Source organism: Antedon mediterranea, chromosome 7 (genome assembly GCF_964355755.1).
Source record: "Antedon mediterranea chromosome 7, ecAntMedi1.1, whole genome shotgun sequence".
Taxonomy (NCBI): domain Eukaryota; kingdom Metazoa; phylum Echinodermata; class Crinoidea; order Comatulida; family Antedonidae; genus Antedon; species Antedon mediterranea.
The window spans coordinates 18,671,898-18,691,489 of NC_092676.1; the positions used below are offsets into that span (position 1 = coordinate 18,671,898).

A 19,592-nucleotide genomic window follows, 5' to 3' on the forward strand; every position below is an offset into this window, starting at 1 on the left:
TTGAACAGTCTTCATTTAAACTGGTTGTCTTTTGCTCATTGGGTTGACTTTAAAACTTTGTGAGGAACGTGATTTACAGTTTTCACAAGGTAGGTCATTGTTTGTTAGACAATGAATTGTTTGTTTTTTTAGACTGGTGTATAGGTGTGAAATATCAAAGGGTAGTATACCATATCAATTCCAAGTCACTGTAGTACAGTGCAAAGTTGCACAAAATTTACTATTTAATATACATAAAAATTGATACATAGCATAGAAAAAAAGATGAGGGGTGGGGATAGGTTGGAGCAGGGATGAGATTGGAGATACAACATTTTCTTATTTTCTATTTTCTATTTCAGAGTGCGTAAGAAAGAAATGTGTTGAAATGAGACTTTATATATCTATATACAATTCTGAGATAGGCGTACACAATGCAAACACTTTTGTAGAAATAACTAACTAGTATAACATACTTTACTACCTTTCGATATTCCAAGAAATTTAGATTTGATAACATTTGATATTAACCACATTGTTCTATATTTATCTCTTTTAGTAGAATGTCAATGTCACAATCTCTCAATTTCGGCACTAGGTTCTTACAAAACCACATACTTAAACTTAAAGTAGATTTGCTTGTTCTGTAATAGTCCATATTCGCCGTAGTAGCATCTTCCTCTAGTAATTATAATTATTCGACTTTTCATCATCATTGAATTCAGTATTTATTTATATTTATTTACAATTTATGTTGTTGTAACTCTTTATATTTAAATCAAAATGTCTTTGTACTATGCAACACCAAACACTATAAACCATTAAAGCAATATGCAGGCATGCTTACAAACCAATCAACATTGTGATAGCATCTGTGACTAGTCCTACTCACATTAAATTAATTCTCTAATAAGAAATTATATTTTAATATGATTCTTTGAAATAAATAAAAACGACAAAATAAAAGCTAAATCTCACAGCCTGTCAGAGCGCTAAATTAGTTGACGCCTTTATTATTTTTATTATGTTTATGGCTTCAGTAATTTTATCAATGGCCTAATTCTTGACGTTCACAAAAAGTAATTTTTAAAGATGTTTTGTTTGGCTACAGTAAGCCCATTCATAATTACTCAAATACAAATAAAATCAATGAGCCATTCAGTAAACACAGTTGAGGTAACTTTATTAAAACCTTAAGGGGTTTTCCTTTTGACTCTAACACTGATTGAGGTATTGTCCATAATATATGCCTTGGAAATCAAAGCAAATTTCTTAGTAGGAAATATACTTGCCTGAATATTACTGTAAATACAGCAAGTACATAACATTAGAAAATACTACCTTGGTTACGATACAAGCATACTTTTTCTGGTTACTAAATTACGTTTTAATATTATAAGGTTCAAAATTTAGTAAGCATGTATGCTGGGTTGTAAAGGGGGTTCGTCGGTTGGTTGAAAAGGGGGTTCGTCGGTTGGTTGAAAAGGGGGTTGGTCAGTTGGTTGGTCAGTTGGTTGAAAAGGGGGTTGGTCAGTTGGTTGAAAATGGAAAATGTTCTGTTTTATAAAAATATTTCAGCTTATAGTAGTATAGAAGCAGTGATGAGTTATACTAGCATACTTAATTGATTACAACCTACACCTACATTGATCAATTGTCCTGAAAGTATGAATACAAATTTCTTTTCAATGATTTTAATAATATAAGTGGTTCATCAAAAAGTATATCAATTTTTCCACAATAATTGATAATAGCAAGTATACTTGATAAAGCGCATGCCTAAAAGCTTTATAGCACTATCCATTGAAGTAAGAAGTAGAAGTTATGCTTAATGATTGATGAGGAGTTGATTTTGAGAAGCTGTCTGAAAATCTACCGCACTGATGAAACTTGGTTGACCAATCCGAATAGATGAATTTGAAATAAAATGCAATTCCCACGTTGTTTGGTTTTAGTATAATCCACCAATGTCTACTATAGTATAATTGGCTGATCTATCAGTCCACTGTTGAACACACCCCTCCTCAAGTATTTACATCATTGATATGCAACATCTACTCAATAATCAGACCCACATCTTTCTGAAAGATGAACTGGGTTCTTTTAAATGCACAAGTCAGACAGATGTGTACATTACACCTCCATTTTATCAGTCCACTGATGATGGACATATCCCCCTCCCAATTATTCTACCTTTGTTACATCATTTAGAGGCATTTGGTCTATATCCACTAAATGATCAGATCCCACTCTTTTTGAAAGATGAACTGGGTTCTTTAAAGTGCACAATTAGACAGACAGATCTATCAGTCCATTTATGAACATATCCTCCTCGCAAGTATTCCACCTTTGTAAGAAGACTTGTTCTACCACAGCAGAACTATGGTCTGGGAGAGTCTTAAGCCTGGGCTGTTTATCCCTTTGTAAAATTTAAATTATATCAACTTCCTTTCACATTTCTTTTTCTTTGCACAAATCTTGAAGTCTAATAGTTAAACACACCTAGTATATGAGAGTTTTAAAGACTAAAAATTTACATTTAACTAGTTTGCATGTTCATATATTAGTATTGACGGGCATTAAGTTGCTTGTTTAGCCATTTATTGGATTAGCTTGTATGACTAACTAGAGTAGATCCGATTAAGAAGCTATGATTGTAATGTCAGATTACTACTATGTTTTCCCTCAAGACTTTTCGTTTTCATTGATTTCTTGGTTTAGTTCATAATGCTATTAATCATTTTCAAGAAAGTAATGGAATGAGGCAATGACCATGTGTCTATGTTCTCTAAATATTGAATATAAATGGCTTTTAAACCATACAATAGATTGAAGTGACACTTTACCCATGGCGATCCTGTAGAGGATGACATTCGACCTAAATTAGGGAAAGTTTCAAGTGTGATAATACTCTAAATAATACTCTGTTTTGTGTTATAAATACAAAACACCAAAAAAATAATTTGATTTATTAAGGTCTATTTCTACACTATCAAACTTTATGTGACAAAATGTGATGTGCCCATATATGGACATGATGATGTCATATCACTACCATACTACCATATTTAGGCAGAAACAAACACATAACCTCTTGGCATCCTGGCGGAGGTAGTATCGATTTTACTTTAAACATAAAATTAAAATTTATATTTTAGCAGTTTAAACTAATTACACTTTTAACCCCTGAGATACTTTGCTTATTTCCAAATATCATTAGTAAAACATGGATCATAAACTCCATCAAGGTCAACAATAATATAGTTTAAAGGTATGTAAATCAATATTCATAGAATCTTACCTGTAGGTGGCAGCATACTGAATACATTGACAAATTATAATTTGATTTGATTACCGTAATAATATTTTCTTTCACAACATAATGTTTACCTTACATCAACTTGGATATGAAGCATCAGTAAAGTACATTAACATTTGAAAGAACAGGCTCAAGATGAATTCTTTAACTTCTCTTATAGTTTCTTTTAAGATGTTGTATGAACTTTCTTTTCTTTGAGTTCTTTTTGTTTAGTTTAAGAGGTGAATGATTTTGTATAATTAATTTGAAACCAAAACCTTTTAAATAATTTTGAACCTACAAATTGATTGAAGAGTTATTGGCTTAAAGATAATAAATTAATATAGCCTTGTGTGTTGTTGACACTTTTTATTAGTACGTTGCTTTAGTGTATTTTATGATCTGGTTGTACTAACACTATTAAACAATTGCCAAACTCATTGGTTTCCAATTGCACTTGTGTTTAAGTGGTGTATTACCGTTGAAATAACCCCCCTGGGTTAAGCTTGTAATTAGCTTTCATGCAAGAAAGAAGAAAATTAATATACATATGTGAAGACTGCCACCAAGAGTTTGTTGCTCATTTTGTAGAATGTTGTTAGCACACATTATTGATAGCTTGATAATAAAGGAGGGAAGATAGGGGGAAAGAGAGGGAAGGAAAATGTGTGAGATAAGAGGAGAGATAAAGAAGGAACACTTGGATTTTATATATATCTTTTAAAATAAAACTACTTCGTATTGGATATATTTAATTGTTTGCCGGAATAATGGATGATTTCCGATGTTATAGTCCTGAAGTATGGGTAAGTTTTTAGATGTATATAGATATTTTATTTTTATAATATATTTTTTGACCTATAATACTAATAGCTTTACAAACTATAATTTATTTATTTTATATAAACCTACCTAGTGGCAAGACACACTCTCTGTGCTTTTTGCAAACCATTTCCATGGATCCTCTTATGGTAACAAAGTGGACCCTAAAATATTGCCACCTTATCACTGCAACAGTGCAGTTATTGAAGGATAGATTAAGCTTGTAAGTGGGCATGGTTTTCACTGATCATGGAACAATATTTATTAAATATCAACTCCAAAACATGATATAACAAAATTTGGTTTTAAACGTAAAGTAAAAGCGATATTAGCATATGCGGTTCTCAAAAACTGTATGAAAAAGGCTTTCAAGCCATTTGATACTTCAAAATGACATTTTCCGATTTTATTATAGATATTAATATGATCCAGTTCTCCAGTACTTAAAGCATTGTGTGACTGTAAAGACTCATCAGTATAATTTATTTGTAATGGTCAAATGTGAATTGTAGCATTCTGCCTCACTACCTGATACGTTGTGGTTTGGTTAGCGGCCGCGTAAAGAGTCGCTAAACATTTATGAGTCCATGATGCATTACGTAGTTCTACGGTAGTAATTGGCCGAGTTGAGGCTTAAAAGCAGCCGTTATTTTCTGTAATACCTGCATGCACATTCATTATTTCTTTCACATCACTTAACAAAACAAAAACATAATGTGAACAATTTGCTTTTTACATGGCACCTTGTCTTAATGGAACCTTTTTACTTCAAAATTGTATATAATTTACTTCTAGTGTGCTAGTTCTAGAGATGTTTTACCATCTTTACCTAATATGCAAAGCTTTTAATATATTCTTTAAGGCACATATATATGTATGTATTTATGTTACACACAAAGTAAGAGAATAAATGAATGGTTTAGTTCCAAACTTTTGGCTGTGTAAATCTTATGAACTTGATTCAAAGCAACACCTTTAACTAGAATTAAAATATGATACCGAGTTTACAAATTTGTGTGATGAAATATACAAAATTGGGAACCATTTGAAAATAGCCTATAGGTAATATGTTGCAATATTAACAAATTAAACTTTGAAATATAATCAAATTCTATTGAAAGAAACAAATTGTTCCATTTACAAAATTATTTTATAACTTATATTTACACAGCACTGTCATTTTTTCAGTAATTTGCCTTTGGATTAATATTTTGAAATCATCAATTTTTTTTCAGTATAATAACATCCAAATATAAGAGCTATCAACTTTTCAGGAACCCTTATAGAATCATTTTTAAATCAATTGTGTAAATCACAACATTACAACTAGAAGCAAAGCACCCTAGTATAAAAATAGTATAAACAAATATACAGTAAACAAAAAACAAAAAACACCCAACCCAAGGTACATATAGCATGCATTTATGTTTGAATATAATAAAAATGTAAATATTGCAAAATTACATAATATATAAATGACATTAAAATGTTATTGCAAAATATAAAAAAAAGAAAAGCTCTACAACAAAGCTGTAATATAGATCATGCAAACTATTTGTGCAAAAGTCCTAAGAACTGTTATCATTACTTCCACAAAAAAAAAGATATTTTGTCCAATCTCAAAGTTCTCAGTACTGTATGAATTAATCTATGACATCTTTTATAGAAAAAAAAAAGTTACTTTGGAAATAAAAAAATCTTGAATGTTTGACTGCAAAGTGTAACAAAATATTTGATAAAAAAGAAAAAAATTAATCTTTCTCAATAAAATTTGTAATAAAATATATTTTACTTTTTGACCTTTATCATATTAAACTATTATAAGATAAAAATCTCTATAAATGTAAATTCATTGGTAAAACTTGATGAAGACAGATTTTTATTACGTGATTCGCACTTAAATTGCGTAATATTAGCACCAAGATGATTGGCTTATGTCGATGTGTCATGCAGAACACTACATTTCTCTCATTTTTTTTTTCATTTTCGTAACTTATTTAAATTTTTTTACCACGTTTTACAATTTGAATTGTTGCTGTTCTGTGTTCACAAACCAAATTCCTTTGAAGGAGATTTGAGAGACATTTTAAAAATTTGTTTCTCTGATTTTGTATCCTTTTGTATAAAAAACATAATTTAATTGGTAAAGGCTACATTATTTCAATTTAATCAAATAGTAATAAAAAGAATTAAATGTTATTTATAAACCGGTACATACAGATATTTCTGCAATAAATGTACACATTTTTAAATGAAGAAAAAATATTCTTCTCAACCTAATTTAAGTTAATAAAAGAATTTTAGTGCACTGTTAAATTGAGATAATCCACAAATCTTTCAGTACAACAAACAAAAGAAAACACATTGAACAGCTTGCAATGCAATTTTTACTATTTATATCTATACTATATATTTTTTTAACCAGCAAAATGAATATCCTGATTAATTTGGACAGAATTGGAACAATCGATATGCAAAAATTGAATTCAATAATACTTCATTGCACACTGTTACAACCCTTAAGCCATCAGTCGGTTTAGGGTGACTAAAACATTGCTTGTTGACATACTTGCATGTTTTGCAAATTATAGTCACTTTCAAAATGTTTAAAGCAACGTCTAATGCATGTGAAAAGGTGCTGGAAAGCAGGGAAATACTTAGGAAAGGCACCCTGTACTGCATTCAAATAGGAAGATGATTGGGAAAGGACACTGGAAGGCATGGGAAAGGAAACTGGAAAACATGGAATAGGTATGAAATTGAAAGTGCACTTGAAGGCACAGAAAAGGCCAACTGTGAAGTGCACTTGAAGGCATGGAAGGGGGCGAGTGAATGAGAAAAGAAGGAAGGGAGAATGTATGGGAAAGGGAAAAGGACACTGGAAGGCATGGAAAGGGCGAGTGCATGGGAAGGAAAGAAGAATGTATGGGAAAGGGAACTGGAAAACATGGAGGGATGAAATTGAAAGTGCACTTGAAGACACAGAAACTGTATAGGAAGGCACTGGAAGGCATTGGAATTTCCAAATGTATAGAAAAGTCGTATAATATAATAATTTCACTACAAAATTTAGGTTGAAGTTTAGAATATATAATAAAAGAAGATAAGATAAGAACAGAATTATAATAAACTCAACTAATTTTACACCGTAGGAATAGCCAGTCATACTTCATTCATTTACATATTCTTTAAAAAATATTGACAACTATTTTATGGGCTTGAGTTTCTTTTGGCAAGCTATATTTTTTCACAGTTAACGATCGGTGCAAAGCACAGTGTTCATGACATATGATCCTGTGAATACTAGTGTTCATAATGTACTGCAGAATCGTAGATATATATAAAGCAGTTATGATAGGCTATGAACGTATCAGACATGTGTTCCTATAAAGAGAACTTTGATTTCAGATAATTGAAATAAACGATTGCGATCATTTGTCTTCTTTAAGCATTTCAATCCAATTTATTAGACAGTACTTTGCATGACTTTAGATCTAGTATACTCTTGATGTGTTCATATAACCTCTAATCTGCTCAATTTCACCAATGGATCAATAATGTTACATATCATTTCCTATTCGAACTGCTGATTTTCTGTATTTTACAAATTTCAGATGAAAATTAAATTGTTACATAAATTGAAGACAGTGTAATTCATACCGTAGCTAGGGAAATTAACTTCTGTAGTAGTTATTAGTAGATGAATTTAAATTTAATAGTCTTTGATACTTCGAGGTAGAAATGAACCTATCTCACTTTCTACAGCCTTCATTATAAATGATTGGCCTCTCTTCATCTTCATTACTTTCCAAATTCAAACAAAATAATATATATCAGAAGAATGAGCAATCTGGAATTTTTTTTGTACAGTATTACTAGTTATGGTTTCCCAAGGAGTAGTAGTACCGAAGCAAAGCCTTTGCACTCTTTTTCCTCCTGATAAATGTACCCGTTACTCATACCATTCGGGCTAGGCCATCTTCGAAATGTACTAAAATATGTATTATGTGCTTTGGACCAATTCCTCTCGAATGGCCTAACACAATTCAATCAACAAACATTCAGATATGTAACATTTTAAGTTGCAAAAGTCAAACTCTTGTTTAGTTTTAATTTTTATAAAAGTTTTTCTAAATATATTAATTAGAAATAGCTATCACAGAGAATAAATTTATACAAACTGTTTTAATAGTTTTGATACAAATCAGTTTGTATAGATCACATGCTCTCTCTTAAATAACAAATTATTCTATTCTGCTGCGAGCAAATAACTGATTAATATTACCTCATGAATAAATTGTCCCCTATTTGATTTAATCATTTAAAACAGAATTGCCGATTTTACATTATGGGGGAAATCATATGATTTTTTCCATTTTAAATTTTGAGTAATTCTAGTTCTTACTGTTAACAGTTTGATATGTCTGAAATAACTTTTATATAGAGTTTTTTCTCAAAATAAGGAGTTTTGAGATTTTGGATCCTCTTTCCTCAATTCACTATTGTGTTATACTTCTGTTACATTACCATTTTTAAATGAATTAGAGGAAACATATTGCTTGGTAGCCAAAACTGAAATGAGTTGCTAAACACCTTTACATTGTAATACCAATTTCCTTAATATATAATGATTTTGTTATTTTGTAGGCGATAAAAGAAGCTCTTGATACACTGACAGCCAATGTTGAGGGTGTAAGTGCAGAACAGCATGCTGTACTTTGTAGAACAACAGCCGAACAAAAGAAACGCTTAGAAGCTAATATGGAACGAATGAAAGGAAAGCTAAACCAGGTTGAAAAGGAATATAATGACAGGGAAAGGTAAATACTGCTAAGGACCAACCTCTAATAAGGGACTCTTTGTTTGAGTTTTTACCCTATTTCCTAGATTAATATACAAATATATGTTTTGTGTTTAATTAAAGTATTATTAATCAAATTGCAAATTACTGTGGATATCAGTGGCTAGATAACAAGAGAAAGTTCAAATGAATTTTAAGAAAAACCTAAATCAAACTGAGTTAAATATCCAGAAATAAATTGCAGAGCTTTTGGCTAATAATAATAACAATTGATATAAAATGAAATAAATAATATCCACCAATGTCCACTTTTTCCATGATTGTTTCTAAAAAACTTGTTGCTATTATAATGGCTGAAGAATATAGAGTTATCCAGTGGTGTGTCAGCAACAGAGCGCATCATGTTTGATTCCTCAACTCCTATAATATACAACATATATAATGACATTTTAAACAATAATACATGCAGCAGTGATCATAATTGCTAATCTGTAGAATTGTGTCAATTCAGCTATGCACAATTATTTTCACTAAATAAATATACCTTTGAATAATAAATTGTTATATCACTATAATATCTCTATGGTTATATAGTATAAAATCCTTTTTTTTAAAATAATCAATTTCATTGCATATAAGGAAAACAGACCTGTATTAATGACACACGTTGGAGTTTTTTTTTTAGCTAAGATTGAATTTACAATTTGAATGTTTCTTTATTAAATGAATAAAAAATGTATTTGTCATATGAAAGCTGCCACTGTTATTAAAATCAATAAAATACTATTAAAATGCTGTCACTGATAAATGGTCATCTACAAACATGATAGCTTTTAAGTTACACTCGATCATTAGATTATGTTTGCAATATTTTGCGATAGATTAAAATGTTTTGATCGTCTCTTAAATCTATATTTTGCCTGCCCGTCTAAACTGAAATCCAATGGATTATTGAACCTCTAGTCGCCAGTGCATTTGTCATTCAATTAGCAAATCAAATGATCGGATGACACATTGATTGTCAAGTCTTTAGATGGGTCATACAATGTGTCAACGAGACCTGACAGATTTTTGTTGTAAATTAATTTGCTTCATTTAAAATGTACTTGTTTTGATACATCTATAGTAAAGGCCCATTCACACTAGGACGATAACGATCGACGATAAATATATAAGCATGCATTTTTTTAACATAAAACAAAAGAAATTAGAAAGGGTTTCGTTCTAGGACTATAGGATAATCATTTATGCTGTCTTTGATAAAAATAATATTTTTAAAATTCCAATCAAATGACGTCATGATACATAAAAACAATAAAATCGTTGTATTGTCACATTATTATTGCTCTTACTAATCATGACGTCATTTGATTGGACGTGTGAAAATATAATTTTCATCAAAGGAAGCATAGATGGTTATTCTATAGTTCTAGAATGAAAAGGTTTTATATTTCTTTTATTTTATGTATGAAAAATGCAAATTATTGTCTATTATTGTTGATCGTTATCGTCCTAGTGTGAATGGGCCTTTAAGCTGTATAAGGTGTAGAATATGTAGAATATATACGTTCAGTTACCATACCATCAACACAATCTTATTTAAAATAGCTTCATGATTTCAGTTCAACTGAAGCAGACCTATTTGATTCCCAAAAACGTGTATTTGTTTAAATATAGTAGTAGTGTTCACTTATGAGATGAGAGGCTTGTTGGCCAATAGAAAGACCAACTTTTTAGCGTATATACAGTATAACTGATATATATCGTGCCTTCTAATTTTCTCAATTTTGTAATTTATTTAATTAATTGTTTAAAATATGTTGCACAGAAATTCTGTTAAGTAAATACAAATAGGAACCATAATATATAAAGTGTATGGGCAAATGTGTACTATTATCAAATTGTGAAGATAAATATTCATACAATTCTAGTATGTAATCTTTATTATTACATTATTTTAAAATATTTGTTATTTCATTTTAGCAACTTTGAGGTAAATATCATACAGTGGCGTCAGCTCCATTCTGATTTACGGAATCTCGCCACATGGTTGACAGAGGCAGAAACGATCATCAAGCAATGCAAGACATCTGACGGCCAACCTATACACACCGAAACCAAAAACAATGAACCAGTAAGTGTAGAACAACATAAGCTTATTTAAAGCTCTGTCTACACTATCAAACTTTATGTAAAAAAATGTGATGTGTCCATATATGGACGATGATGTCATATCACTACCATATTTGGGCATATCACTACCATATTTGGGCATATCACTACCATATTTGGGCATATCACTACCCTATTTGGGCATATCACTACCATATTTGGGCATATCACTACCATATTTGGGCACTTTGATAATGTAGACAGAGCTTAAGAATAATAATAGAATGCTATTTTCACTTTAAATTCACTTTATTTATTTTAAACTTATGGTAATGAGCTGTTAATTTAGGAGCTCATTGTACCAAGCCTATGTTGTAGAGTGGCCAGTTCCTTTTTCATGCCACATTATCCAGCTCCTAGTATTTTTCAATCAGCTATGTGTACTGGAAGTCTTATACAATTGTTCTTTCATACCTTTTTAAGTTATATCTTAAACAATATTTTTGAGTAGAAAAAATACATATATTTTGTCCCTGCCCTGTTTGCGTCACTTTGTTGTTTCCTAGTTAACCATTCTATAGTTCTAAGTCTAAGGCAGCTTTGTGTGTTAGACAAATGGTGACACAACCACTGCACTGTTTTATGTGTATAAAATCCAGATTTCATTCTATTTCCTAATTCGTAATTTTCAATTAATTACACACCTGTTTTAAGATAATATTAAATTACAGTATTGTCTGCGAGTCATAAGAATAATTGAACTATTTGATAGTTGTAGAAAAATGATATCTACATTATAACCATTTCATTAATAGTTAGAAGATATGATTATAAAGAAATTGATATATTTTGTAAAATGTATTATGTACATGAGTTTTATATTTCCTGTCTTTCTTGCTTAAGTACAAGTTGTACATTTACTGTTATATTTTAATTATAAAAAAAACACACTTTTGAGAAACTGTAAGATTTTTTCGTACAGGCCTTTAGAGAAGCTCTCCTTTGGGACACCTGATCCAGGGGACATCCCTATTTAGGGGACACCCATATTAAGGGGAAACTGCTGTTCCGCCGTACCACGCAGAGAGTGTTAAAGAGTAGCTATCCAATCGAGTTTGAACAATACCATGAAAGCCCCAGTGGTCTAATGGTTAGGGCAACTGCATATCAAGCAGACGGTCCGAGTTCGAGTCTCGGTTGGGGCGATTTTTTCTCATTCTCACAGATTTCCTCATCTTTATCGTTTCAAATTATATATATATATAAACCAGGGAAGAGTGTAATTTAACTCTTCCCTGATATAAACACATCAGACAAAGAACATTAATTCTAAAGTCGCTATCCAATCGAGTTTGAACAATACCATGAAAGCCCCAGTGGTCTAATGGTTAGGACATCTGCATATCAAGCAGGCGGTTCGAGTCTCGGTTGGGGCGACTTTTTCACATTCTCACAGATTTTCCTCATCTTATCGTTTCAAATGATATATATATACATTTGAAATTTTCTATCCTAATCAAATGCAATTGTAATATAATTTAAATGGAAATAATGTAGAAACAAACTGTAAGTCTACAGTAAACACGAAACTAAATATTAATGGTTTTACAATGATGTACCTTACAAAAAATGCATCTAGTTTGAGTTGTAGAAAGGTTTTAAATGTTGACTATTGGGAAAACATAAAAACATTTTTTAAAAAGATTTTGAACCTTTCTAAAAACACAACTATAATTCATACATAAAGAAATACACACAACCCAGAGAACTCATAGAATTATAATGCTTGTAAATATCATTTATAAATATTTCACGACAGGCAAATTATCGTAATGATTCACAATCGATTGAATTATTCAATGGACTAGAAGGAATTTGTTTTCACATGGGACCGTCTTTTAATAACAGTATATAGACAAATCTACCGGCCTAGAAGTTAGAGGACACGAATACAGCAATGTTGATGTTGCTTAGTCTATAAATACTAATTACTTTTTTAGGCATTTGAAATTTATTTGATTTATTTATACCATGGTTAAATCTTACAAGAGATAAAAATAGTAGGATAATTTATCCGCTGCAATTGTGGTAATTTTTCTTCCATCTACAGGACATTGCGGTATCTCAATGTTTATGTCGAGTTTATTTCCTGAGTTGAATAATTGACTTCTATTTAATGAGGCAGTTATGTGCTTTATAATCACACTTACTTTTTTAAAGTGAACTTTTATTCAATTAATACACTGCTTAAAGTTTCATCTTGAGTTGATGTCGAAGGCTGGCATTGAAAAAATATGATTTTTTGATTTTTTATAATAAATGCAATGCACATTACATTACCTGTCATCGTATCGTAGAAAATTCTCCCAAAAAACTGAAATATCATCAATATATGTTCACATATGGAAAGCCAAGTTTTCCATAACTTTGGTAAAATTAATTAATTCCTATGCTTAATTTGATTTCATTTATAGCACATCAAAATCAGCAACTTGATTTTAAATTTAATTTTTAGGATTATTTTAGCGATTTTTTGAAACAGAAAATACATCTTTAAAGATGAACTTGTTTTTATAATGATGATTGATAGATATATACATTAGTAATGATGCACTTGAAACGGCAGCGTGATCATCTTAACCAGGATCACGTGGTAACGCTGCATTATATGCATCAAAGTGAACGATGATGCCCTTTAAAGAATAAGATCAAATCATGTAAGAGTGTTCTTGAACGATGTTATGATTCCATACAATTTTTGCCATTAGCAGTAATATTGATGTAACTACATGTACTTTACCTCATGAAGTTACTTAAACATTACTAGATGGTAAGTTTAGTATCTTATAAGTCGTAAACAGACAGAAATATAGTTTCAATTTAACGTTAAGTCCATTAAGTTATGCTTGGAAACATGATTTCATTATAATTTATCTCAGGAATGACTCTATTTAGTATTTAGAAGATTATTATTTTAATAAACTAAACAATAGACATCATAGAATGATTGCTGAATAAATAATACTGTATCACAAACAAATACCACAGAAAATAAATAGAAGAGAAAAATTATTCCTGGATCTTCAATGAAAATGACTACACTACAACATGCTTACAGCTACAGGCATTTGTTACTAGTCGATAGAATTACTGGATTCTTAAACTTACAACTTATTATAGTGTTGACAACACAGTCACACCTTCTATCATAAACCAAGTCTACTTGGACCTTCTATCATGCAAATAGCGCCCTCATAATTAGTGGAGGCTAGTATATCAAAGCAGATCTTATTTTAATAAGGTTCATTTTAACGTTTTGATAGTCAATATTAATACGTAATCATGTACAATGATAGGTGAAATTATTCATTTAAAATTAATCTGTTTGCTTTTTCTTCATATTACTTTTGAGTGGTTAAAAATTAAGAACATTACTTTATTATTTATGCAATATTTTCTTAGAAGAAATTTAGTTTATTGCAATTGCCTGAAGAAGTGTGTAATTGTCGGTATAAATAACTCATCTGTAGAAATAATTGTTTAAATAAATTGATTCTTGCAATGCATTAAATATAGTCGATATTAATAAAAATGTTCTGCAAAAATGTTAAAAGAGTGTTGGTTAGAGAGGCAGATTTACATAATTATAAATCAAGGTGTGTTTTTGCTTAAGTCGAATGATAGAGAGGTCTCACTAACTATTGGTTGTTTGAACAATCTTGATATGTCTAGTTTTATCTGTAAATGAGATATATAAATATAATAAACTTTCAAACCAATGTACTGCCCTTCAATAAAGAAGTGTCAAAAGAGATCACTTAAACTATTGGTTGTTTGACCACGAGTCTAGTGTTAATATTCATTATCTTAAATTCCATACACCTTTACAATAAGTAATCAATAACCTGGTAAGGTTTGCCCTTTTTCGCATATAAAAAGAGAAATAATTATTTTGCTGTTACTACAACTTAAATTATATAATATGTATTATTTTCTTGAGCCAGTGGCCTACAAACTGTTGAATAAATGAATGAATGAAAAGATTAATATAAACATTCAAATCATGTAGCACCTTCAATTAAAGAAATGGCAAAAGAGACCAGTCTTGTTTAAAATTGATAACATTCGATTCAATTCACCACCCTTTGCTAATGTTTAAATCTTACGTTTGATATTTTATTGCTGTAGTCTAAAGATCGTTATTCTTAATCTTTATTTGAACTTTACAAGTTTATCAATTAATACATTCTGGATGATTTCACAGAATAGTAAGTGTTACACCGTAAATGACCCAGAAATCTGATGAAATAGTTTTATATAACACATTTATATTAGACTGTCTCTATTTCTGGTTTAATTCTGCATCTGTGTAAACAATAGTACTGAAACGTAAGAGTAATCTAAATGAACGTCAATATCGTATGAATTAAAAGAATTTACCTAAAACCAACCCGCGAGTGATTCGCTAATTGAACCTGGAGTCTTGTAAACCGCCTTAATACTGAAAACGTTTCTAAATCTGTGTTTTACAATTGCCAAAAGTGTCAACAATACAATAATATCGAATCGCATTTCTTGAGAAATTTCACTCTAGTTTATTGATTTTCTATCCATTAAGACAATCAACGAGATTGGCAAGTTCTTAAAGCCTGTTTGATGCACGAGGCAGGTCATGGAGCTCGTACAAGCCGATCATGTTTGGACGTGAAGTGTAGTTATGCTAGCATGAAATTGAATTTTAAAATTTAATCTAATTACTTACTATGACCGAGTTATAATCATTGTACATTGAATACAGCACATATGTCCACAAAATTACACTATTAAATTAATGATGGATTTAGAGGCAAGTTTGTGTTAAACATTCTCATGCGGTGTACATGACTTGTAATCTATATTGCACACTTTGTCAATAGATTTGTTTTGTGTATATAGAGATATTAGATATTAATTAGAGTGTTAACTCAATGAATTTTATAAAACTGAACTGAATATTTAAAAAAATAAATGTCATTTTTCATATTTTTTAAATATAATATGATTGCCATTTTGGAAAGTTTCTCTTCTGATTGCTTCTCTTTGCTGTCTCCTAGTGTAGACTCTAGCAGTTCAATATCTCTATTTGCTGAAATTAATGTAGTATTAATAATGTTATTAAGGAAGATTAGATTGATTTGCATAACAAATTTATTTAAATACTGTAGATAAATTTACATAATTTTTACAAAATGTTAATGTAAAATATGGAATACTGTGTGCTATAAAAATAATATAATAATGATATTTTATCAACAATAAATTTGTTATTTTATAATTGTTATTTTGTCAGGTGCTTGAAGATGGCATTGCAAGACACCAACAGACAGTCACCAGCTTGAACCACACTGGAACTCTTGTGATCCAAGGATCACCTGCAGTGGATGGGAACATGCTGCAAGAGAAGCTTGATAACTTGAATGTCCGCTGGAGGGTGGTTTGTGCTGAAGTTGCCTCATGGAAAGAGAGGTAAGAGTGCATTGATGATCTGACTTGAGTATAAGCCCACCACTCTTGTACTTCAGTATAACTTTACTCTATTGAACTAGCTCACCTCTCTTGAATGTATAGCTCACATTCTTGAGTATAGTATTAATTTTACTAATACTAGAGTATATCAACCAAGTTGATAGACTAGTTTAAGCAGAAGTTAAGCTGTGTACTACTTGACAAAAATGAGTTTGCTGAGGTTCACTCAACAAATCAATAAAATGTCTTTGTAGTCATGTGATCCTACAGATGGATTTTCAGTGTAGACAGGCATTGCATATTTTTCCAAAAGGTGGAAGAGTTTGCAAACAAACGCTTGGAAACGTCTGCTAGTGCTTTGAATGTTCTACAGTAATTTTATTTTAAATCGCATGATTTTGTTTTTCTTTTTAAAATCTTAAAACCAGCACAAAAATAATGTAGAATGTTTGTTTTTTGTGCACAAGGTTTGAAGAAACGTCAAATAAAATAGATGAATATCAAGAAGAATTGATGGAGATCGTCCATTTCACAGAAGAGGTTGGACGTCTTGCTGCTTCTCCTGTTCCCATTCCTGGCAACATCAGTGCACTTCAGGATAAGTTACAAGTAGCAAAGGTACTTCCATCATCATTTTTATTTAATTATTTAATTGTCACTGTCATCATCATCATCAATTATCAGTCATCAATCATTATTTGTCATCAGTTAACTATCAATTATCATTATTATCAGTTATCATTATTTGTCAACAATTTACTATTAATTATCATCATTATCATTATTGTCATCAATTTACTATCAATTATCATCATAATCAACATCATCATCACTTTTACTACATTATCAGTTCTTACTTGCTCATCTTATACTAACATGTAAATATTCATTATTTTAAAACTCACCAGCAATTATTTTTTTATCTGTGTATTATTTTGTATTGTTTTTTTTTTCAATTTATGCATTTTGCGATTTGTAATCAGATGTCTCTTGAGAGTTAAAAGGATGAACCAATTACTGCAGCTTTCTCTTCCGCTTCAACAATCTTACAAGGATATCATGAAATAACATAACATAAATCATTATTCACATTCATTTTTTTTCTTTCTTTTTTTTCATTAAAAATTATACATTGATATTATTGGTTTACTATTATTTTTTAAATGAGAAGACGAGATAGAAATATTGTATGTACAGTTTATAGTTGTAAGGTATTTCTTTGTTTTATACCAACATAAGCCAAATAAGTACCTTAAAAATTACATTTCTACTCATTTATCAGTCAATAGTGCATTAAATGTCTATCCAGCATCTTTGAATTACTTACTATATTTAGCGTAATATATGAAGAAGAGAAAGTAATGGAGTCTTTCTGTAATTATTAATATCAGAGTTTCATTTCTATTTCTGATTATCAGTCATCAATATTAGGTAGGCGTTATTATTGAGTTATCAGAATAATCGCATCCATCAACTTAGAACTAATACTACAGGATGTAATATGTGCTAAAGTACTAATTATTACAATTAAGAATTGTCTATTAGTATTTGTTCGGTCCAGAAATAAGTTTGATATATGTATTTGACCCTGATTGCTTAAACCATAAATTTGTCTTTCTTGTCAGTTTACAAATGAATAAATAGTTTGTTCGTTTGCGACTTAATAATTCATAATCTGCTTCCTGTTGATAGGAACGCGAGGAAGCACTGAACAGGCGACAAGAACAGTGTTTGCGATTGCAACAAAATGGACAGAAACTTCTTCTATCTGGTGCTGTAGCAGAAGATCAAGCCGAAAATATTAGAAAAGATTTAGTAACTTTGACCGAGAACTGGCAGAAGGTAAGTGTCCTTTCTTTTATACGCATCCAACAGCTAACAACTCATCAATTACTAAAGGAAGGATAAACTATTATAATTGATCATGCTTATAAAAATAAGTCTCATTTGAGGCTAGGGATTGGAGTTGAAAGAGTCGGACAGGATTGAACTCTGGACCTTGGGATTGGAAGACAAGCATATTAACGGCTACACTACACACTATGTGTATGTATTTTTGTTTTTATTCTTCTTGTTGATGTAAACACTCTCCAAAAGATAAACCTTTTTGGTAAGTATTGTATAGAAAGAATTTTGAATTGTTCTTAAAGAGAAAATTTCTTGTTTTCAAAATGTTTCCATTTTGAAGCAGTCCAGTCTGGTTTGACTATCAACTAATCTTAAATATTTCGGTTTTTATTGGTTTTTTTTAGGCTTTAAGGAATAGTATTGTTCAAAATAATTGGTTCTCATTGCTGATTACATTTTGCTAACCTGACCCTTTGAATTTGTGCCCTCTATTGTGACTATTACAATATTATTGATTGAAAATGGATAAAGATAAATGTCACCGACATAAGGCTAAGAATGATAGTCTGACCCTTTGCATTTAGCGCCCTCGATTGTGGCTATCAATCAGAGCTCTTTTGCTTCACTTGGCTCTAATGTAATAATCACTTTTAATTCGCTTGTGCTACATTTGCGCAAAGAAAAATGGAACTAATACCTTTCCATGGCAGCCAGTTAAAGTGTTTTTAGTTAATTGTTTATACACAGTATACCTAGTGTATCTATGCAATTTCTTTCTGCCTATTTTACTTTATCATTTTGATTTTAGCTATTTGCTTATTCTTTTTGTATCTCCATTGAGATCCAACCACTGATACCCACAGCATTGTCTTTTTTTTTATTTGCCTTTGAATATGTAGAGTAATGTAATCCATGTGTAATACCACACCATAGTTTTCACCACACCGATTTCTAACCAAGCCGCTGGTGCTATACTCAATCTTAGATGATATATAAAATAATCCATCTTTTAAGTTTGAAAGAATGAACCAGTCTAATAGTTTCTTGTTAATATAAGTTTTAAACAATGAATGAAGCCAACTAAAATTTATAATTGTCAACATTTTCTGAGATTAAGAATTAATCATGTTCAGTAATTAGCATTTCCATTCATTGTCAACACTTTGTAGCAACATAGAGCCTGGAGCTAAGGAAGTTGTCTTGGATCTATGTCATTGAAGGATATTA

General features: G+C 30.5%; 1 protein-coding gene across 6 annotated transcripts in view; it reads left to right on the forward strand.

The window, feature by feature from the left end:
• The window catches only part of LOC140055621 (dystrophin-like), a 208,816-nt gene that overhangs the window by 106,058 nt on the left and 83,166 nt on the right, over window positions 1-19,592 (forward strand). For all 6 annotated transcript variants that reach the window (XM_072100960.1, XM_072100959.1, XM_072100961.1 and 3 more), the window contains 5 exons: window positions 8,747-8,919; window positions 10,884-11,034; window positions 16,342-16,517; window positions 16,985-17,135; window positions 18,210-18,359. In XM_072100960.1, the coding sequence (XP_071957061.1) occupies window positions 8,747-8,919; window positions 10,884-11,034; window positions 16,342-16,517; window positions 16,985-17,135; window positions 18,210-18,359 (801 nt within the window). The remainder of the gene's footprint in view (window positions 1-8,746; window positions 8,920-10,883; window positions 11,035-16,341; window positions 16,518-16,984; window positions 17,136-18,209; window positions 18,360-19,592) is intronic.